Genomic DNA, 23,860 nt, shown 5'->3' on the forward strand with positions numbered 1-23,860 from the left:
AAGTGATCAATAGCTTGATGTATTAGAAACGAAAACCCTTATTATCCAAATAGTACAAAAGTGCATCCAATACATGGGTGAATGATACATGAAGATAACTTTTGTGGTGGCACATGAATACTGCACAGGACGTTCATTCAATATTCAACGGTTAAAGTATAAATGTGGAAATGACAGTTGTATATCTTTCTCTGGAGTAAAGGTCTGTTATTGGAAATGACATTTAAAAAAATTGTGTATAGATACACTTTCACACAAATAAGAGATGCATAATGCCATTTTACCTGAATACTCAACAATAACAATAATGTAATTAATCAAAACCAAGTTACTGTACTATATCACATATCAGAAACAAATAAATACATTCCAAACGACCAGTAAACATTTAAAAGCTTAGAATTAATTCAAGATCTAGAATGTAATTTTTGGTAGCAACATCCAGAGGTAACAATCACATGGAAATACCTGGAGAGTATTAAACAGTACTGTATATACAATTTTTAGAAAAATTACAAATTACAACTCACTATACATCATAAATCTAAGAAATCAATGTATTATGTACAAAATTTTATTGCCAAATACTGTACACTGACTATAAATCAATAAGATGATTCTTAAAACAAATATTGTAGATAAATTAGAAGAAAATTTCCAATGTTTTTTGTTTCATTGATATATTCTATCTTTGCAAAATTTTTTTACATCTTACTAGTCTAGATAGTTGGAACATGTCCTAAATTACAAACTTGTTTCCCTTCCCCCTCTTATTAGTAAAAATATTATATTTTTTCCTTGTACTGGCAGAACAGGGAGAATCTACAGATTGAATAAAATCCACTAACGTTTTTGGTAAGGGAAATTAAACTGTGGTCAATTAAACCACAAGATTAACATTATTGATTGAATGAATGCTTGAACAAATAGAGGGTCAATGTTAGTCCATCAGTAAGATTTTAGTTGGTTATGTAAACTGGTTGAATTGGATTGGTGAGGTAAATGTTAGCTCTTACATGGCTGGGCTAAAAGGCTTCAACCCATCATGTCTACATATGATAACTTCCAAGAGGATAAGGAGGAATCTAACAATTTGAAAAAGTTTCCCTTTAAGCAAAATAAATTAGCCACCCTGCGCATCCTCAAACACAGGGCATAGGGTCAAGACCTCAGGAATAGTGTCTTTAGGGTGACCAGGTCTCGAGACTTCAGAGTACTGCATAACAGAATCGAAGAAAAGCTTGGGTGTGGAAGGAACGAATAAAGGAGCAAATTGCTACTACCTATGCTAAAAATAAAACTTTTATTTAGCTGAACATTTATTACCAGTCAGTAAGAGTACCAAAAATAAATCTCTATCATACCGAGTTTATAGCAATCTGATTTGCTATAAATAAACACTAGTATTTTATGTTGTCAATGGTACCAGTAGATTGGGTTTGTGCACATATTGTATCACTATATAAGGGTAAGGGAGATGTGCATGAGTGTTTTAATTCAAGGGGAATTAGTTTGTTGAGTGTGGTTGGAAAAGTGTATGGTAGAGTACTGATTAAAAGGATTAAGGATTAAACAGAGAATGCAATCCTAGAAGTATTAGAAGAGGTAGGGGATGTATGAATCAGATTTTTAGTTAGGCAGATATACGAGAAATATTTAGCAAAAGGTAAGGAGGTGTATGTTGCATTTATGGATCTGGAGAAAGTGTATGATAGAGTTGATAGGGAAGCGATGTGGAATGTGATGAGGTCATATGGAATTAGTGGAAGGTTGTTGCAAGCCGTGAAAAGTTTCTACAGAGGTAGTAAAGAGTTTGTTGGATAGGAAATGAAGTGACCGATCGGTTTCAGGCAAGAGTGGGGCTGAGACAGGGATGTGTGATGTCACCATGTTTGTTTAACTTCTATGTTGATGGAGTGGTGAGAGAGGTGATTGCTCGAGTGCTTGGACGAGGATTGAAACTGACAGATGAGAATGATCATGAATGGGGGGTAAATCAGTTGTTGTTTGCGGATGATACTGTACTGGTTGCAGACACGGAAGAGAAGCTTAGCCGATTAGTGACAGAATTTGGAAGGGTATATGAGAGAAGGAAGTTGAGAGTTAATGTGGATAAGAGTAAGGTTATGAGATGTACGAGAAGGGAAGGTGGTGCGAGGTTGAATGTCATGTTGAATGGAGAGTTACTTGAGGAGGTGGATCAGTTTAAGTACTTGGGGTCTGTTGTTGCAGCAAATGGTGGAGTGGAAGCAGATGTACATCAGAGTGAATGAAGGATGCAAAGTGTTGGGGGGAGTGAAGGGAGTAGTAAAGAATAGAGGGTTGGGCATGATTGTAAAGAGAGTTCTGTTTGAAAAAGTGATTGTACCAACTTTGATATATGGATCGGAGTTGTGGGGAATAAAAGTGACAGAGAGACATAAATTGAACGTGTTTGAGATGAAGTGTCTGAGGAGTATGGCTGGTGTATCTCGAATAGATAGGAGTATGGCTTGTGTATCTCGAATAGATAGGGTTAGGAACGAGGTAATGAGGGTGAGAACGGGTGTAAAAAAAATGAGTTAGCAGCTGGAGTGGATATGAATGTGTTGAAGTGGTTTGGCCAGGTCTGCTAAAGAAGGTGATGAATGCAAGAGTTGATGGGAGAAGTACAAGAGAAAGGACAAGGTTTGGGTGGATGGATGGAGTGAAGAAAGCTCTAGGTGATAGGAGGATAGATGTGAGAGGCAAGAGAGAGTGCTAGAAATAGGAATGAATGGCGAGCGATTGTGACAGTTCTGGTAGGCCCTGTTGCTTCCTCCGGTCGCCTTGGATGACTGCGGAGGTAGCAGCAGTCGGGATTCAGCGTTATCAAGCTTCATCTGTGGTGGAAAACAGGGGAGGGTGGGCTGTGGCACCCTAGCAGTACCAGCCGAACTCGGATGAGTGCCTCGTCAGGCTGGGAGGAGCGTAGAGAGAAAAGTCCCCTTTTTTCATTTGTTTGATGTCGGCTAACCCCCAAAATTGTGGGAAGTACCTTGGTATATGTATTTATAATAAAAGAAAAAGCTAGGCTACTACGCATTTCAGAATCTACACCCGAAACAAATGATTCATCCGTAACAATATGTGTAACAATTACTGGTGAGCAGGAAATTACTAACCAAATAAAAAACTGAACTCATTTGACCAAAAGATTGTCTACTCCATGAACAAGAAATTTTTTTATTTTATGGTCTACTATGACATTGGAAACATGTGCTTTAGCCAGTTCACAACCACTCTTTAAATGATATTATAAAATCAATTCTATCACATAACCAAGACCTATTTAAACATTTTTACTAGAGGTTGGTATCTTTTTCTAACCTAACCATAAAAAATTTAATAGATGCATTCATCTCATTATCATCAAGGTCTACACTTGAGTGTAATGAAGGGTTAATGAACAATTGGAGCCATGGCAAGGAACACACAAAGCTGGAAGATCAGTTGTGTTCTATCATAACTTTATTCATTCATCTTGTAATCAAGACAATATCTCAGAAAAATACTTAAAGAAGACATACCTGTGTAACGATCAAATGTAAAACTACGCCAAAACAAATAAAAACTTTAAAGTTGTGAGAAAAAACGAGAACCACCGAAACCTGGCACACGATGTAACAAATCTGAATCATTATTGCTTGTTTTCACTTGCCTCTTGGTAAATACCAGTTGGGTGGCAGTGTAGTGGTCACATGGAGGGGGTATAGAGGCGAGATCAAATTTTATTAATTTTTATTGAGGTTGTCAAGTTGGCATTCACAGTAAATAGCCTTTTCTATTCAGAGGGATGATTCATAAACATAATTCTGATAAAACCTATGAACAATATGGCTCATGACTAGAACATAATGATTGACTTTGAAATAGGTGAGCAGTGATAGAGTATGCTCATATGAAATCGTTTTTGCAGCTATTAATTCTCCATAGTGCAAAATGAAGCAGAAATCAGTCATAACAAATTTGTATTTAATGGAGTGCATAGATGAACTCCAGCAAACACTAACCTATAATATGTTGATCTTGTAATGGATTCCAATTGTGTATTAGTAGTAACTATACTTTATAACTCTCAACAGTTAACAATGTTTTAACCCTGCTTTTCATTTTCAGCTAATATTTCTACATGTACAAAATTTGTGTAACACTTAAAGAATACTTGTAATTTTTTAAGCTTATGTATGATAAATAATGGTAACGGAATTACTGCAAAACCCCATAATACAGAACTTTTGCTATACCACTGGTGGAGCAAGGAATATTTTACCACATGGATGTCTGTAGCTACCTGGGATCTTTACCTTCTTCATAAACGTGTATAGGAGGTATTTTCAATCTTCTTTTAACAATATTATCATTATCTATTAAACCATTAGAAGATATATTTGCAAATTCTCATTAAAAAGGAAGTCTGAATAATTCCAAAATATCAATTTCCAGTACTGTACTAGAATATACACAGAAATATGTGCTTCCATTGATTTATGAGACAAGTAGAGCACATAATTTGAGAAAATGGATGCCTAAAATGACCTGAGAACTTTAATAAAGCTAAAATGTTATTTACTAAAACAAACTTAACTCTTCTTCTGTACGTATCAACATTTTGGTTTGAAGAGGGCAATTGTACTTAGTACAAAATCATACCATTCTAAATTGTGTGTGGTTCCAAAACCACAGAATAAGATCACTCACTTTCCTATACACTATAGCTTTTGCCTAAAATCTATATTGTACAGTATATACAGTATAAGCTCAACAACAGGAAAGTGAGGGAAAATCTTAGCATAAAGTTATTATTTGTATTTAATACAAAAAAATGTATCCTAAATATGGCAGAGTTTATATAATGGAAAAATCTGGCTTTCTTGGATTTCACAAAAGGAGCTAAAGAAGTTAAGAGCTTATTGAAGCACATCCCTATGGAAGCTAGACTAACTAGGGGGTGGAGTGGCATCATCGTTATCACGCTTGATTAACAAGTATAGTCTTCTCTGGAATTTTTTTAGAGGAACTACAGTAAAAAAATGTTTACTTTTACCCTTTGAAATTTTAATTTGTTGGCAATAACAGAAACATACTCTCCTGGAATAGTGAGGCTTACAATGAGGATCATGATCTCCCCAAAATAATTCTCTTGAAAAATCTATACAGTAATTACTAGCAATCCAGGAGAACCCATCTCTAAAAGAACTAAAAACCTAAATAACCAGACAATATACTGCCAATAAAGCTGAGAACGACACAAGAGACTGAAAGACAAAGACAGTATGGCTTGCCCAAGCCAAAGCAGCTACATTGTCTCATTATTTTACTACAGACCTAGTTCTATTGGAAGAAAGAAAATGGGAATTTTTTTAGTTTAAAGGATGAACATTGATATAACTAAACTTCGAGAGAGAAATAATATAAACATCTGGAGAGGTTCATAGAAATAATGTAGAAAAGAAATACAATCTGAACTAAGGATCTTTGGTAGATTATGTAAGCGAAATCACCAATTGTATAAAAAATGTAACCTATGGATTAGCTTCCCACAAATTATATAAAAACTTGATATATGTGATAACTTCAAAGGTGACAGTAATTCTAAACTAATGATTCCGGATTCATGTAATTTCTCAACTTGCCTGGTTCAAGTTGTATAAGTAATTTCTTGTTGAAATACAGTATAATACTTTTACAAGACTCTATTTTGATAATTTTTAAATGTAATTTTACTAGGTTAATAATCATTTGTTTTAAACTTTATTTACAACCTTAGGTAACTACAAATATGATAAGCCAAAACTTCATAATACAGTATATCGCAAGGTTTGCACTTACTGAGTGGCCAAATCTTACAAAATATCCCACAGCTAACAGTACGATAATACCATGTAATTTCTACAGTTATACTGTCAGTTTAACTGTACTTTCTACTTATCAGTAGTAATACTAAATAATCTCTATCGTCATCAAACCAGTACTTTCTACTTATCATTGCTAATTCAGATGTATCCATAAAACTTCTTTAAGATACCCACCTATAAAAAATAATATATCCGAAGAGTAACAAATTCTGATAACTTGAGACCTGATAAAATGATGAACTTGATTATTTTTTCACATCTTGCCTACAAGAGTTTTCAGCCCGGCCCACCAACTTGACACCTGGACACTACATGTAATAATCATCAAGTACAAAATTCAATACAGTAGTTCACTTAAAGGCTAGCTAGTCCATGAAAAGGTTACTTCCTTTTTCATCTGACTTTGTTGTTCGGTAGTAAAATTACTGTACAGTAGGTATCTGATTATATAATAATGTTTATTCATGTATTTGTGATAAATTGTGTCAAGTATTATTACCTTATTTTTTTTTTTCTTTCCTTTCCAGAAGTCCTTTTTTCTAAGCAAAAACAAGCCCATCGAAACTAAGTAAAAAATGTGGATTTACTGTCAAACCCTTGATACCACTCCCCAACCACATAATTCCCTATATAACATAGAAAACTTGAGTATCTATGCCTCGGGAGTAAATATATATACACAAGTAATATCATTCATAGTTATATAACACAAAACACTATAAAAGCTTAACCCTTTTGCTGATGCTCTGATGCATTGCAACTTATACTTATATATATATATATATATATATATATATATATATATATATATATATATATATATCTATATATATATATATATATATATATACACATACATATACTGTATATACATATATACATACATATATACATATATACATATATATATATATATATATATATATATATATATATACATATATATATATATATATATATATATATATATATATATACATATATATATATACATATATATATATATATATATATATATATATATATATATATACAGTGTGTGAATGTATATATGCTGCTTGATGGTGCCACAGTGTAGCCTTTTGAGGAGGTAACTTTGTACTTTCGGGACATGAAAGATCACTTGGAAAGTACGGTCAAGACAAGAAGACATGTTTGTTTTTCCTCTTGACCATAGCCGGGAATCTAACAGGAAACTTAATGGTACTGAATTGTAGAAAGTTATCCTACAGAAAGCACAAGATAATTAAGGTGAAGAAAAGTTAATACTGTTAGCACATACATACAAGGGGGGATATGGAAAGTGTACGTGGTGGAAACTACCTTCTTCTGTCCGAAAGAAAATAAGACCGGTGATCACAGAAACATTGAACCACAATATGAGGGTTGTCTTTATTACTATATAAAGCTCTTGAACTAAAATAAAAACAATTTACATTATTTACAATTTACATTATTTACACATATAATAGTTTCTTTGCATTATCACAACATCACTGTATCAATCACATTACTAAAAGTTTATATCTTACTTCTCAGTAAAAAAAAAAAAAAAACTACACTAATCAAAATTGTCTTCTGGCGATGATGGGATGGTAATACAAGTTTCAAATGTGTTGCCTGGTCTTGATTTTTTTACTTCAGTTATATTATCAAGCCTTATAGTTCCTTTTCTTTTACTAACACTCGTTGAATGGTGATATCTAACTTTAGATGAGCCTTCATTAAGTCTTGAAGAAAATCTACCATTTAGCTTGACTTTTTCTTGAGAGCAATAATTTTTTTCATGCTTAATTACTGGAGAGTTTGGTAGTACAACTAAATCAGGATCATTTTTAGTTATTTTCTGATAAGGATTTGGAGATTCTATAATCTCACAATCAGAAGAATCTGGTACATATATGGGAAACACCTTTTTCCTTTTAGGCAAACTGCACTCACTAACTTCGGGGGCTTCCATTTCCACCAACCTGCTCTCACTCACTTCAGGGGCTTCCATTTCCACCAACCTGCTCTCACTCACCTCGGGGGCTTCCCAATCCATACCTCGTAATATATCCTCTTCAGAAATTAGAGGATTTGGTAAAAGGCTACCCTGACCTTCCTTACCATTTGTCACCTCATTTTTTGACGAAGGAAAACAAAGAGGTATATTTAAATCAGTCTGTGAAATGTTTTCATCACCGATATCTTCAAAAGAATTTTGAAATACCTCCTTCTTATTAGATACTTCCATGTCGCCAAAGGAAATACTATCTCTTTTATTATCCACATAGTTTTGCTTTAGAAATTGTTGTTTTAGATTTTCCCTACAAACTTCTCGACTAATATAATTGACAATTTTTCTCTCTACATTTGGATCAGCATACTTGAGAAGATTTTCAACATTTTCAAATATTTGTGTATATGGCAAGTCAAAAGTTATGGACTGGAGCTTTTTAATCATATTTTGTATAGGAACTCCACAGACAGTTCTATCATCTATTGCCTCTCTACTGTCTGAATTTCTGGTTAATTTCTCATTACAAAAACCTAATTCACTTGAGGCTGGCAACTTTAGTGCTGTAGCAGATACATTTTCAGTAGATAATATTCTGTGACTGTCATTTAAATTAACAAGATTTCCTGTTGGGGGCTTAGAAACTGAACTCTCTTTAGTAATGGCTGTTTCATCCAATATTTTTGAATAAGACTCAGGGGATATTTTTCTGTCCCATTCACCATTTTGAAAGTCTGGAGAGATACATTTGTGAGAAATTTCTTTACATATGTCATCAGCCAACACAGAACTGTCATGTATTTTTTTTGAACCCAACAATTCCATAGTATTACTGATCTGTCCACTCACACTCACTGTAGTGTCTTTATTCTTATCCACTGACTGGTTCTTACCAGATTTAAACATTGCTGTTTTATAAACATAACCTGATGAAGATTCTTTCGAAAAATCTTCCACTGGATCTTTTGATGCACAAATCATTTCATTTGAAGAGTTCTGAAGATTTTCACGCTGGGAAATCTTTAGTTTACTTTGCTTGTCAATAATTTTCTTACATATGTTATCAATAACTACATTTTCAACCTTTGGTTTACCAGTAACAGTCAAGATATTTCTTACATTTTTAAAAATAGCATTGTAAGTTTGACCTACAGTTTGTTCTGCAAGGGAATTGATGTCTAACCCCAGATACAATTTCTTGCTTCGTATACTATATACTCTACTATACACCCTTTTTACCAGTATGCGAGACTCTTTAATTTTAGAATTATCAACACCTATTTTTCCATTAGTATCTGATGATAGGAGTCTATAAATCTTGTATAAGTGATTACAGTTTTCTCTAATTGCGAGGTACTCCCCCATGCAAACATTTTTCCATTCACCTGAGCTAACCTTACAATAAAGATCTGAAACCCATTCACCTAATTCAGATAATAGGTCTTTCAAAACCAAAAGTGTTTTAAAGCACCTCAAAAATAGGTCATCAGTACAGAAGGGGCAACTCTTTTCGCTTTTACAGGAAACTTTCAAATAAGAAGAATCTTCAACATTAGTTACATTACTGCTCGAGAGTTTTGGCTTTATTGAGGATACTTCTTTGAATGAATTTTGTGTATACTCTGGTTTCGGTAGTATGTCTATTGAAGATGTGATATTACTGTGCATCACTGACATTTCTTCAGCAAGGCCTTTCCTGTATTTTGAATCACAAGAGTTATCTAAGTGTACAGAGGATGAGGATGCAAAGTCTACAGTACCCATGCTTATCTTTGAAACTACTTTCTCACTTCTACTTACAGTTTTCTTTGGTTTTGCTTGACGTGGTTCTGCACCTAAAAAGAAAACAAATAAAACCTATAAACTGAATAAAAGGAGATTTATGGTGAAACTACTAAAAGCAACTGATCTTTGTATTGAAAAATTTCTCCAATATAGGAGCTAACATACAATAAAGTAAAAAATTTAATTTTAATGAATACCTCTATTAATTCAATACTTACCTATGAGTTCTAATGGTAATACTTATAGTGTGTGTGAGGTCCTCAACCTTAAAATAAAAAACTCTCTTTCAATCCAACGAGGTACTGTACCATGAGTCAGAACATGGGCTAAAACTGTGATTGGTGGTCCAGGAGATGTCTCTAACCAAGGGCTCTCATACAGTGTTATCAAAGTTGTTAATGACCTGTCACCCTACACCAATATTTGAAGGGGAGAGGAAAGGGGCGTTATATGACTCACAGGTATTGAAATGATAAATTATAATTAAATCTGTTAATTCAACAAATCTTGTTTATGATTCACAATGCTGAATACCACACTTCCCACGAGGTATGGATATCATTAATAAAGTTAGCCCTCCTAATAATATGGGATAAAGAATTTTGCAGATATGATATCCTAAGCCTGAAAGACATTAAAAAATTTGTTTGCTAACAGCAATACCGATAGTAAACTAACTAAAAAAAAAAAATACACACACTCACACTCCCCAAGAGGTATGAAAGTCATTAATAGTTAGCCCTCCTAATGATAAGGGATAAAGAATTTTGCAGATAATATGAGATCCTAAGCTCTAAAGACATTCAAAAATTTGTTTGCTAACAGCACTACTGGTAGTAAACTAACTAAAATAAACACACACACACAAACTCAACACTTCCCAAGAGGTATGAAAATCATTAATACAGTTAGCCCTCCTAATAATAAGGGATGGAGAATTTTGCAGATAATACGAGATCCTGAGCTCTAAAGACATTAAAACATTTGTTCGCAAATAACCCCCCATATTTGAAAATGGAACATTCTTTAATTCTATCTTGGCCCTCATTTTATTGTAAATATGTTCTGGATTTAATTACCAATATTTTCAGCCTTCTTTTAGTATACAACACAGTACACTTGGGATTCAAGTTATTGCCTTGTTAATTTTCTATTTAACTAAGCAAAGAGTCTACCTTGGAGAATTTAGGCTTAGACTCATTTGTTGAACAAATATAACTATCAAGGACAATTAGATAATAAACTAATTGTTATTTTTGTAATACAAGGACTACTTAAACTCTAATAATAAACTAAAAATTCATAATACAAATGAATACAAAAACTAATTGGGATTAACTTACTGCAGGCATCAGTCTTTGCTGACATGGATTTGGGTTCAAAACACTATATATTCATCAATTCATCCCAAATAATCTCAATAATGATTATTACATTGTTAAGCTGGACAGAAATGAATCAGTTATATTATGACATCTGAACATTTTGTTAAGTACAGTCATACCTCTCTTCACAAAAGAATCTGTTTACGAAATTTTCACGCTGCGAAACGAGATGCAAATATTTTTATGACACCCTTTGCGAAAAATGTTTCATGTTAAGAAAAGATTTTTTCCAGCCAGGCAGAGAATAAAATAGTCACCCATTAATAAAAAGTTGAAGAAAATAACAAATTCGAAGATAATTTGTATTTTTCCTAACCATACAAACCTTAGCTATTTACATTGGGTTTACCTTTTAGCGTAGCTGAAATGGCGAGCCATTAGAATTTAGCGAGGGTGTATTACCCCCGCGCTAGTTAGCAGGGGGGTAGGGGAGTGGTAGCTAGCTACCCCTCCCCCCCTCACACACTGGTGAACTGCTTCACTTTCACTTAGAGGTAGGACTTGTCTTGGGGGACAGGGCTGGCGGGCAAATATATGTAAATAGCTAAGGTTTGTATGGTTAGGAAAAATACAAATTATCTCCGAATTTGTCATTTGTTCCGTAACCGAAATACAAACCACGCTATTTACATTGGGTGACTTACCCCTTAGGAAGGGTGGAAAGTCCCCAGCCATACTGGCTTTGGCTTTACCCGGGAACTCAGAATCCGAGTGAGTCGCACTCGAGAAAAGGAGTCCCTGCACCTCACAAGTTCCTTGCTCCGCAAGGAACCGTGTGGCCTACATAAGCTTGTGTGTGAAGGAAGAAGTGTGACCCATCCTAGGCAGTTGACCTGGAGTTCCAGAAGGAACTCTGGGTTAGGACGTTCCCAATACCACCTCGTCAGGGTATGGGGGACGCGACAGTATTGACTCAATACTCGAAACACAAGGAAGCATGGTTTACCTGGAGAGGTTTGAGGTCAGCTATGCAGAGACCAGGATGCTGCTTCCCAGTAGAGGGGATGATGAAGAAAGAAGTAAGGGCCAGACATACTTCTTTCATCATGCAGACTAAAACCTGATAACAATGCCCTCAACCTTCTGCTACCTGTCCAAAAAGGAGCCTGAGGTTAGACCAGCTGTTGTGTAGCCACCACAGAGCAATAGAAACGTATCGATACTCCTGTGGGTCACGTCCTGCAGGAAGCGGGCTGCGAAGGTCATTAGACGCTTCCAGACTCCCGCTTGTAGCACCTGCATCACAAAGTAGTATTACTCGAAGGCGAGGGACGTTGCGATGTATCCGACATCGTGCTGTAGGGCGACGTGACGGGGGAGGGTCTGGATTCAGGTCGAGATGAATGTCCTTGAGTCCGAGCTGAAGAGGTATACTGGTGACTCTCCCCCGTGTCCTTCTTGTGCTCCCAACCCGGCTGCACGTGAGGACAAACTGCAGCTGTTCCCAAAGATACCCCTCGATTCCTTTACTGGCAAGAAGGAGAAGGTTTTGGGTCATCTGATACAGAATGGTGACTCGAAATCTTGAAGGAATTGGACCGAAGGGCCGGGACCCCAAGATTCTGAGTCTAGCCAACAACTCAGGAGCAAACCTGAATGTTGCCTTCCCCCATTCCTTAGAAAGGGCGGAGTCGTACGAGACCAAGAAGATTGCTTACACACTGGCCGTGGCCAGAGTGAGCAGGAGCCCCAAGACGGAATACGATCAGAGGCCTGACGTAAAGGGTCTAGAGAAGATCTCTTAAGGGACTAAAAAGTCCGAACCATGCTCCATGTTAGAGGTCTCACTCCGACGGGGGCAGGGACGTTCGCAGCTTCGCATGAGCGAGGAAAGGTCCAGCGGGAAGGAAAAAGTTTATTCCTTTCAGCCTGAAGGTCAGGGAAAGGCTGAGCGACAGGCACACTGCCGAGAGCGGAAAGGAGTTTCCTCCCGCCGAAAAGCAATAAGTTCGTTATTGATGGAGAAGAGGCCTCAAGGGAAGAGGTATATCTCCCACGACACCAACCACAGAAGACTCTCCACTTCGCCTGGAAGACCCCTGCGGATGACTATCGCAGATGACGCGACCTCCGCCCCGCGACTGTAGCGGGTTGTCTCTTCTTGAGGAGGAGGCGTAGTGTCTCCAGGCATGAAGCCGAAGCGACGCCCCGGCTCGTGAAAGATGTTGCAGTGTGGTTGTTTGAGTAGCCTGTGCCGTGGGAGAAGCTCTCCCGGGAGTTCCGTCAGGGGAAGCAGAGGGTCCGGAAACCGTTCTGCGTATAGTCCCAGTGGAGCTCTCAGGGCCATTGAAAGGTTGACAGACAACCTGGTCTTGTTGAGACCCATTCTCAACAGACAACAAAGGAGGGAAGACGCAGGCGTCGATGTTGTCCCACCATCACCGGAATGCATCTTGCCAAAGAGTCTCGGGGTCTGAGACTGGAGGGAAGAACAGCGGAAGCTTGAGGTTCCAAGCTGTCGCGATCAGGTCCCCCAGGACTTGCTGGTTACTCAAGGCCAAAGACCCCCAGGTACACTCTTTCTACGAGGCTCTGCTCAGATAGTCGGAGAGAACATTCCTCTGCCCGGAATGAGCGAGCCAATGGTGGTATTGAGAGGATCTCAAATCATCTCAGTATCTCTACTGCAAGATGCGAAGGTATGAAAATGCGTCCCTTGCTGGTTAGAACACGCCAGTACCATGAAGTCGTCGCGCAGGAGCTGTAGGATCTGTAGAGGGGCCAGACTACGGCCCCTAAGCCTGCCTGAATGATGGAGAGGTATCCTTCAGGTCCTGACCATAGGCCTGGACCGGAACATGCCCCCCCTCCCCCCCTTTTCTTTGACGAGTCTGAGAACTGCATCAAAAATGTGGGGAAAGGACGAGAATATCCACTCCCATCAAGAGGTTCTATAGGTCAACACCCATTGCAGGTCTAAGCGTTCCGCTGGTCCCATAGGGGCCAGAAAGTCCGGTTAATCGTTGCTTTGAAACCACCGGAACTTGGGCCGCCCCACAGGGAACTTATCCTGAGGTGACCATTCGGAACTTTAGACGGGCCAATGAGGAAAAGAGACCTAGGAAATGTTCCAAGGTAGGGCTGAAAGTTCTGCCTGACTGAAAACAGGTACTGCGACTCTCCTCAGCCTTGCCACAGTCAACTGAAGGGAAGGCTCGGAGGAGGCGGCAACAGAATCTGGCGTCCCCAGGCGGTCACCCATCCAAGTACCGACCAGACCCGACGTTGCTTAACCTCGCTGGACGGACGAGAAGCGGGGTTTCCAACGTGGTAAGGCCGTTGACTCAATATCATGGCTAGATACTCCAGATGTTGAGGCCGAAGAAGAGAAGGCTCCTAGCAAATTACCATGAACCCCCACTCATGGTAAGGATCCGGAAGCTTGTCCCGGCGTTGAAGAAGGTCAAACCCGAGCCTACCAGAGTTGACCAGACCTCCAAAAGGCGAAGAAGGCGGAAGCCTGCTCCTGAGCGGCCATGAGAAAAGCAGGGAGAGTTCTCTGGGGAAAAACCTGCGATGCCACGGCAAGATCGCCACACTGCATCTTAAGCAGGAATACCTGTAGTCTAGGTGGAATTCCAAGAGCTTCCTGGAAGATGGATGGAATGGAAACTGAAATACCCGTCCTTCCGATCCAGGGCCTAAGGAGTCCTGTCGCCTCGTTACCAGTCTGATCGATTCTGCTGTTCCACGCTGGACGAAGTTTGTTCGACAAACTTGATCAGAGCCGAGAGGTCGACTACGGAATTCCCGTCTCAGATACTTTCCTACGAGAAAGGATCGACTGAAGAAGCCGGGGGGTGAAGCCGTCGACGATCCTATGGAGGACCTTCTCCTAAGGCATGGATCATTCTGCCCAAACGAGCAAACTCTTGCCGACCCTATGGCATAGAGGTTCAGTGACACTAAATTCGCTGACAGAGACGGCAGGCGCGATATCCTTGGCTGATCACGGAGATCGTGCAGGAATCGGCATCGGGAAGCTGATATCCGGATGAGTAACCTTAGGCATCCTCCCAGCGTGAAACCCGCAAGGGGGGGGTAGCCAATCCTAGAGTTCGTGAACTCTGCCACTCCCTCTAGGATTGAGCGCTGAAGCAAGCTGTTAATCATCCGATCCTAGACGGTCAGAAAAAATCATTGGCGCCCATTGGAGCGTGGCAGAAAAGGGCGCGCAGATGTGCACTGGCGATTGAAGAAAGCTGGCGCACAGAAGGGCAGAAGTAAAGGTGAGCGCTGGCGAGCAGGAGGAAGATCTATGGCAAGACTCGGCTACCGGAGATCGTGGTCCACAGCAGGCAAGCGCTAGATCGCTACTGATGGTGTTCAGGGAAACTGACACGCGTGGCAGATCGATGGCGATCGTTGACGCGTAGGAGATCGCTGACGAGCAGGCGAACGTTGACGCGTCTATGGTCGCTGGCGAGCTGGAGATATCTGGCGAGCAGAAGGCAACGCGTGGAAGCCCGTGTGTAGAAGAAGAGTCCTTGTCCAAGACCTGAACCGAAATTCTAGATCGCGAGCGCGAACGTGGGCGCACAGGGCGCATAACAGGAACCAACAGGAACAGCAGAGATGATCATCATGAGAGCGCTGACGAACAGGAAAGCGCTGGCGAACAGGAGAGCGCTAGCGATCAGGAAAGCGCTGATGAGCAGGAGAGCGCCTGTGCGCTAACACTGAGCAGGAGAGCAGGAGAGCGCCTGTGCGCTAACACTGAGCAGGAGAGCAGGAGAGCGCCTGTGCGCTAACACTGAGCAGGAGAGAACACAGCAGAAGGGCGCGCAGGGGAACCCTGACACGCAAGGGAAGAACCCCCGTAGGAGGCAACCCTTTGCCCCGAAGGGATCGTTGCCCGTCGGGAGACTGATGTCCGTCGGAAGACCGTTGTCTGTCCGTCGGGAGACCGATGTCCGTCGGAAGACCGTTGTCCGTCGGAAGACCGTTGTCCGTCGGGAAGACCGTTGCCCGTCGGAAGACGAGGTCAGACTGCTGTCCATCTGCACCAGGGGCGAAGATCAAGAAGAAGGAGTTGTAGGCTGCATACGGAGATTCAAAAAGGCGCCTCTCAGCACCCTTATAGAGAGAAGGGAGGCCCTTACGACGTAGCGGACGGTGAGCCTTACGGCGAAGGAGGCCAACAGCAACAACAGCAGAAGAGTCCTCCGAAGAGGAGTCTCTATGAGTGTACTCTCTCGCGAACGAAAGAGAAACACTTCGTAGAAGAGACGGGTCAGCCAGTGACCTAAAAGGAGCAATCCTCCGAAGAGGGGCTCCTGCAGTTGCCCAGCCCCTTGAGCGTAACTGCAGGTGCGACCGCTCAGCACCAAGAGCATAGTCGCACGAAAAAAAGGCAAGAGAAGAACCCCCCAAAGGAAGAAAAACTCAAGCCTGGACAGGAAAAACTTCCCTCGGAAGGAAAGTTACCCACACAAGGAGGCGAGCCTCCTGAGTGTTCTAAAATGAACTGGAGAGCTGTTAATCATTACGGGAGTACTTCCAGAAGAAGGTGACACGCCCCTGACGAAGATCTATAGGGGAGGCAGCAACAGCCGAAACCCCAGGCCTCAACAAGACAGTTCACTCCGTTGTCACATTACAGAAACGAACCAGATCGTTAACTGTAAAAAAATAAAAAAAAATCATTAGTTAACATTCATTCCCCCGGGAAGGCTCCGAAGAGGAATCCCGAGGGAAAGGAACCCAAGAATTACACAACAGGCACGTGCCCTCACAACCACTTACACTAACGGAAGGAGAGCTGTAACCAACACAGAATTATAATAATTACAATTATGTAACTATGTAATTATGTAATTATGTAATTTAAAAATGAATGAACACTAAAGAAAGAACGAAAACCCCGAAAGGAATCGTTCTACAGAACTGAAGAATCAACAAACACAATTAGATTCATAAACTAAATGAGACAAAACGTACGGCGTAGCAACCCCCCCACACGGGAAGGAAGCTACAAAGACGTAGTAAGTAACGTAGTAAAAGGGTGAACGACCTCAAGAGAGAGAGGGAGAGAAAGACCGAAGTCAAACTCGATCGCGACCCATGAAATTACACCATGGTGGCCTAACTGCCGAGAACTCCACGGAGATATCGTACACTACACACACAAGCACAAACTCTGAAAAGGAAACTTACTGATTTCTATCCTCAAATATATACATAAACATGAGAAAATGTTAACATATATATTGAGTAAAAGAAAAGTAAGTGATTAACCCTGGATAGGTACGGTGGGTCGTTCGCGACCCCGAGCGTAAAAAAAAAACAGGTTTTTCTCACGTGACTCACCCCCGTGACTGAATTTGTGGGTGATCGACCTGCAGGAGGTGTCTCCCCTACACGCTCTAGTAGTGTCCAGATGTGCATTGCTGTAGCTGTACTCCTTCCCCGATTTCTGAGACGAGTCGGGGTCGTTCGCGACCGAGTTTACCCTTCTAAGGTAGTTTGCATAATTATCAAAGTTATTACGTATTATGAAATTGTCGTAGAATGGTGCAACTTGTATAGGTTATCAGTTGTGGAAAGTCTTGGTGGATTGTTTGGCTACCATGTGCATGATTTTTTTTTTAGTTAAAATGTCGTTCATCACCACGAGGACCATTTTACCGCGAGTGCCCCTTTTTCATTTTTTTTCATTTTTTTGCCAAGTCATTTTTCCGTAAGATATTGCCAAATAGTGTCGTAAAACTTTTGCTTGTTTAGTGTTGGAAAGTGTGTCTAGATGATCTGGCTACCCATGCATGACTTTGTTTTTGTCAGATACGACGTAGTTATTGGTATATTGGGTATTTAACTGCGGTTACCAATTTCTGTTTTTTTTCAATATTTGTAAAAATTACTACGTAGTAAGGAATTGCCGTATATTATTCATTTTTTTTTTCATGTTTATGTGTTAGAAAGTGTGCCTTGATGGTTGGGCTAACACGTGCATGTCTTTTTTTGATCTGAGATGCCGTATATTAGAATGTCGGGCATTTTACCGCGAGTACCCCTTTTTCATTTTTTTTCATTTTTTTGCCAAGTCATTTTTCCGTAAGATATTGCGAAATAGTGTCGTAAAACTTTTGCTTTTTTAGTGTTGGAAAGTGTGTCTAGATGATCTGGCTACCCATGCGTGATTTTGTTTTTGTCAGATACGACGTAGTTATTGGTATATTGGGTATTTAACTGCGGTTGCCAATTTCTGTTTTTTTCCAATATTTGTAAAAATTTACTACGTAGTAAGGAATTGCCGTATATTATTGATTTTTTTTTCATGTTTATGTGTTAGAAAGTGTGCCTTGATGGTTGGGCTAACACGTGCATGTCTTTTTTTTTATCTGAGATGCCGTATATTAGAATGTTGGGCATTTTTGCGCGAGTTCCCCTTTTTAATTGTTTTGCATTTTTTTGCTTAGTCATGTTACCGTAAGGAATTGGCAAGTAGTGTCGCAAAACTTATATTTTTATAGTGTTGGAAAGTGTTTCTAGATGATCTGGCTACCCATGCCTATTTTTTTTAGCCAGATATGGCGTATATATAAGTATGTGTTCGATTTTCCTGTGATTGCCATTTTTTCGTTTTTTCCCATTTCTTTCAAAATTACTACATACTAAGGAACTATCACAGAGTAATGATTCATTTATATGTTTATTTGTCGGAAAATGTGCCTTGATGGTTTGCCTAGCACGTGGCTGAAATTTTTTTTTCTGAAATGCCGTATATTAGAATGGCCATTTTTCCACGAGTGCCCCTTTTTATTTGTTTTGCATTTTTTTGCTTAGTCATGTTACCGTAAGGAATTTGCAAGTAGTGTCGCAAAACTTATAATTTTATAGTGTTGGAAAGTGTTTCTAGATGATCTGGCTACCCATGCCTATCTTTTTTTTTTTAGCCAGATATGGCGTATATATAGGTATGTGTTCGATTTTCCTGTGATTGCCATTTTTTCGTTTTTTCCCATTTCTTTCAAAATTACTACGTACTAAGGAACTATCACAGAGTAATGATTTATTTAGATGTTTATTTGTCGGAAAATGTGCCTTGATGGTTTGCCTAGCACGTGGCTGAATTTTTTTTTTCTGAAATGCCGTATATTAGAATGTTAGCCATTTTTCCGCGAGTGCCCCTTTTTATTTGTTTTGCATTTTTTCGCTTAGTCGTGTTACCGTAAGGAATTGGCAAGTAGTGTCGCAAAACTTATATTTTTATAGTGTTGGAAAGTGTTTCTAGATGATCTGGCTACCCATGCCTATCTTTTTTTTAGCCAGATATGGCGTATATATAGGTGTGTTCGATTTTCCGGTGATTGCCATTTTTTCGTTTTTTCCCAATTCTTTCAAAATTACTACGTACTAAGGAACTATCACAGAGTAATGATTCCTCTAGATGTTTATTTGTCGGAAAATTTTGTTTACTTTTTTTTTGATTGAATATCATCAATTTTTTTTAGCTAAAATATTATATTGTTTTACATTTTTCTTTTTTTTTCGATTTTATTTCCCTTCAAAAAATTTTTTTTGGGTCAGAATTATAATTTTATAGTCGTAAAATAATCGACAATTATCCAGCAACCCACCATACAATTTTTATGCATATCCAATAATAATTAGATTAGTAAATAACACCTTGAAATTGACATACCCTTCCGATATTTCAAGTGGCAGATTAGGGAGTCTGAGTCAGTGTGGTTGGCGGCCATTTTGTGGACATATCCGAAGCGTAAGCTGCCCTATCTATATATATTCTTGTTCCCTATAGAATTTGTGATATTTTGGTATATTTTTACCTGCATAAATATCATATTATATATTAAATATATGTATTTTTTTACGAAATTTCTAAGTACTCAAAAAATTACCTTTAGATATGGCCCCTGATATAAATGTAATTTACAAAATAATGAAGATTTTTTTACATATTTCTATTTTAGGATAACATATGTTTATTCCCTAAAAAAATTAGCCACTTCCTATTTCATTTGGGTACCCAAAAAAATTCATGAAATTTGGACAAATTTTTTTGGCCAAAAAAAGTTACCCTTTTTTTCTCATTTCAGATCTTCACCTCCATGGGTCTGACTTCATCCAAAATACATCAAGATGTGTCCTAAACATTCAAGAATCAATTCCTAAAAGGATTTGTGTATATATGTATAAACTTTTTTTTTATGAATTTTTATGTCAGGTCTTTTTTTTTTCTACTTAATTTTTTAAAATATTTATAATAAATAGTTTTTCTGCAGATGAGTAGTATTTATCTTTACAGTTGTTTTAAGCATTCATTGAAGTTTTTTTTGGCAAAAGAAAAAAGGAGGTTACTGCAAAAACTGATTTTTCAAGAATTTTTTTTGGCGTCGGGGTCGTTCGCGTCCGAGTATACCCTTAAAGGGGTGTCCGAGGAGCGTACCTATCCAGGGTTAAGTAAAGACAAAACAAACAATGGCTGCCAAGCGAGGACAAAGACAGAGACGTCTGTCCAAGTCCGAGCCAAAAGTGAAAAGTGAAAGTGAAGCATTCACCGGTGTGTGAGGGGGGGAGGGGTAGCTAGCTACCACTCCCCTACCCCCCTGCTAACTAGCGCGGGGGTAATACACCCTCGTTTAATTCTAATGGCTCGCCATTTCAGCTACGCTAAAAGGTAAACCCAATGTAAATAGCGTGGTTTGTATTTCGGTTACAAAACAAACGGGTTTTCACAATAGAAAATGTAGCTGTAGTCTATAGTAGGGGTAACTATGATAGTACAGTACATATGTTACTGTATAATTTGTTTATGTGCAGTATGGTACTATATATATTGAATTATTTTCCATTTATTATTACATTATGTTCTAATAACTACTTAATTTACAGGTATTAACAGTTAGTTTAGGTAAATTGAATGGTTCAAATGTATTTGACTGTACAGTATTTCATTGTGGTTATACTGTAGCTTTATTATAAGATTTATTGTGGTGCTTTGTAGGGTTTGGAACAAATTAGGCAATTTACATGTAAAAAGTGACTCACAACAAGAAAAAAAATCATGTTACGAAAGCCACTCCAGAACGAATTAATTTTGTGTTGTGAGGCATTACTGTAAATTGAATACTGAATCATAATGACATCAAATATGCATAACTTACTTGATTTATGGATATTTTCACAAAAATCTCCCTTTTCACAATAACCTTCTTTATACTCTTTACAATTGTACATCTTGTAGACTTTAGGATGATACCGAATTTCAAAAATGCTATGACTTAATGGACAAGAATCGCCTCTGGGACACTTAGAAGAGCTTTCAGAACTGATGTTGTCGCATAGACTAGGCCTGAAAAGGAAAAAAAGGTTAAATCTATGGCGAATACTAAACACAAAAACTAAGTAATTAGTAACATGATTCATCATAACTAATCAACACCCAAGCAAAAAGGCCCAACAATTATTTTACAAAAAACTCTCCAAGACTGAATACAGGTTAAGAGAGTAATTTTACTTAGAACACTTCAACACCCTATAATAACGATTAGGAAGAACAAAACATTAATAAGTTTAAATTTTCATCAGAGATGATTCATTAATTCATACTTAAAAACCTCAAATATGAAATTGCATCACAAACAACCCAAGCAAGTACCTAAGCATCAATTTTTCTTATTAATAATGATAGAAATATACTGAGCACCGAGAGGATGTTGGAGTGACAATGTGGATGGTCTATCTCTCAATTAAAAAGCAATGGTTATTATGAATTATCTTATAAACATTCCTAATTGTACGACCTCTGCCACACAGGTCTGCCCAACACTGACAACTATAGTCATGGTTGGCCTCAAACTCATGAAAGATGAGGATTAACTTTAGCTTTAGTACAATATCAGTCCTTAAAAAGTTTATAAAGTACATAATATGTATAATAGGAAATATCTTGAAACAATAAATGTTCATACAGCAGATGGTAAAGCTGCCTTTGTTTCTCATGGTATACAGATAAACTTTGCAGGTATTTTATCTTCCCTCCCGTTCATTATCGTTTCAGTTAAGGAGATTTCATTAGTACACAAGAGTGATTGCACATTAGGTGAAAAGACATAAAAGCACTGAGTTATATAATACTAGATACAGCAGAGCATAATCGGTTGTAAAACAGGGGAGAGAAAGTTTAATACACAGATAACTTATTATCTTCTCGATGCAGACCTGATCTGTACTTCCATTCATATCTTGCAAAAAAATGACTTTTAGAAGAAAAAAACTATTTGATTGGAGGTCTACATCAGGTCTATATAGGGTAGTAATCCCAGGTTTTAATATTAAGTATCAAGGAAGGAGATAGAATTTGGAAATTCACTAATTTTCAGGATAAATTGCCATGGCGTCACAAGACTGAAGGTCAGAGACAAAAATCTTATGCAGTTTGGAGATGTCAAGTCACCTTATTAACCCTTTTACCCCCGGGGTATTTGGACCTTAATTTTTGTCATAGAGAGGTCAGGTTGGTCTCATTCTCTTGGAAAATGCCTGAATTTTCTCAAAAAATTATCAAAAAATATGAAAAACAAATTTTTATAGCATTTTTTTGCAAGGACGTACCGGTACGTCCATGGGGGTAAAGGGATGGCTTTTGTGAAACGTACCAGTACGTCCTTTGGGGGTAAAAGGGTTAAGTGGTATGAATGTTAAAGCCCTGTCCTTAAAAAATGGCATTAGCCAGCCGGCCACCTTAAGACTATATTTTGTTTCAAATCAATTAGACATGAAAAAAGAAATGTTGGGTAGAGTTAAACACATCTTATATCATGATGTTTTAATATCCTTAAACGTAGTAGGTTGGCCAGGGCACCAGCCGCCCGCTGAGATACTACCGCTAGAGAGTTATGGGGTCCTTTGACTGGCTAGACAGTACTACATTGGGTCCTTCTTTTGGGTTACGGTTCACTTTCCCTTTGCCTATACATACACCGAGTAGTCTGGCCTATTCTTTACAGATTCTCCTCGGTCCTCATAAATCTGCCAACACTGACATTACCAAACAATTCTTTTTCACTCAAGGGGTTAACTACTTCACTGTAATTGCATAGTGGCTACTTTCCTCTTAGTTGGGGTAGAAGAGACTCTTTAGCTGTAGTAAGCAGCTCTTCTAGGAGGAGGACACCAAAATCAAACCATTATTCTCTAGTCTTGGGTAGTGCCATAGCCTCTTTACCATGGTCTTTCACTGTCTTGGGTTAGAGTTCTCTTGCTTGAGGGTACACTCAGGCACACTATTCTAATTTCTCTTCTTGTTTTGTTAAAGTTTTTCTAGTTTATATAGGAAATATACTTTTTAATGTTGATACTGTCCTTAAAATATATTTTTCCTTGTTTCCTTTCCTCACTGGGTTATTTTCCCTGTTGGTGCCCCTGGCCTTATAGCATCTTGCTTTTCCAACTAGGGTTGTAGCTTAGCAAGTAATAATAATTATAATAAAAAGGGATTTCTTTAAAACAAAAGGCCAATTTCCTTGTTCAAAAGTACCATGGAAGTTATCAGATTATTAGAAATTTTCCATAATTTCTAACTTCAGTATTTCTTCTCAACCTCAAATATTTAACATAATTCATCTATCAATTATGATAATAAAATACTTGAGCTTCTAACATTCTTTCCTTCATGAAAATGAAAAACTACAATACAAAGAAGGAGTCAGGGCATACCTCCTGCATCGCAACTGGAAGGGTGAAGGAGAGCAAGGCCAATCTTCTTTCACCTGGCCTACAGCATCTATACTTGGTTAAGGTTGGGACGGTGAATGATAACCATTACGTCCACAGCAACTGTTGCGTCGGGA

The 23,860-nt window shown here is 38.5% G+C and overlaps 1 protein-coding gene and 1 pseudogene across 6 annotated transcripts in view; both read right to left on the minus strand.

Annotated features, from left to right (window-relative positions):
* Positions 1–6,917: 6,917 nt before the first annotated feature.
* LOC137641459 (uncharacterized) overlaps positions 6,918–23,860 on the minus strand; it is a 256,984-nt gene continuing 240,041 nt past the window's right edge. For all 6 annotated transcript variants that reach the window (XM_068374031.1, XM_068374035.1, XM_068374034.1 and 3 more), the window contains 2 exons: positions 21,173–21,360; positions 6,918–9,710 (listed from right to left, as the gene is read on the minus strand). In XM_068374031.1, coding sequence (XP_068230132.1) covers positions 7,438–9,710; positions 21,173–21,360 — 2,461 coding nt within the window. In that variant the 3' untranslated portion in view covers positions 6,918–7,437. The remainder of the gene's footprint in view (positions 9,711–21,172; positions 21,361–23,860) is intronic.
* On the minus strand, positions 14,211–14,329 carry LOC137641734 (5S ribosomal RNA; annotated as a pseudogene).

This window comes from Palaemon carinicauda, chromosome 5, assembly GCF_036898095.1.
Source record: "Palaemon carinicauda isolate YSFRI2023 chromosome 5, ASM3689809v2, whole genome shotgun sequence".
NCBI lineage: Eukaryota > Metazoa > Arthropoda > Malacostraca > Decapoda > Palaemonidae > Palaemon > Palaemon carinicauda.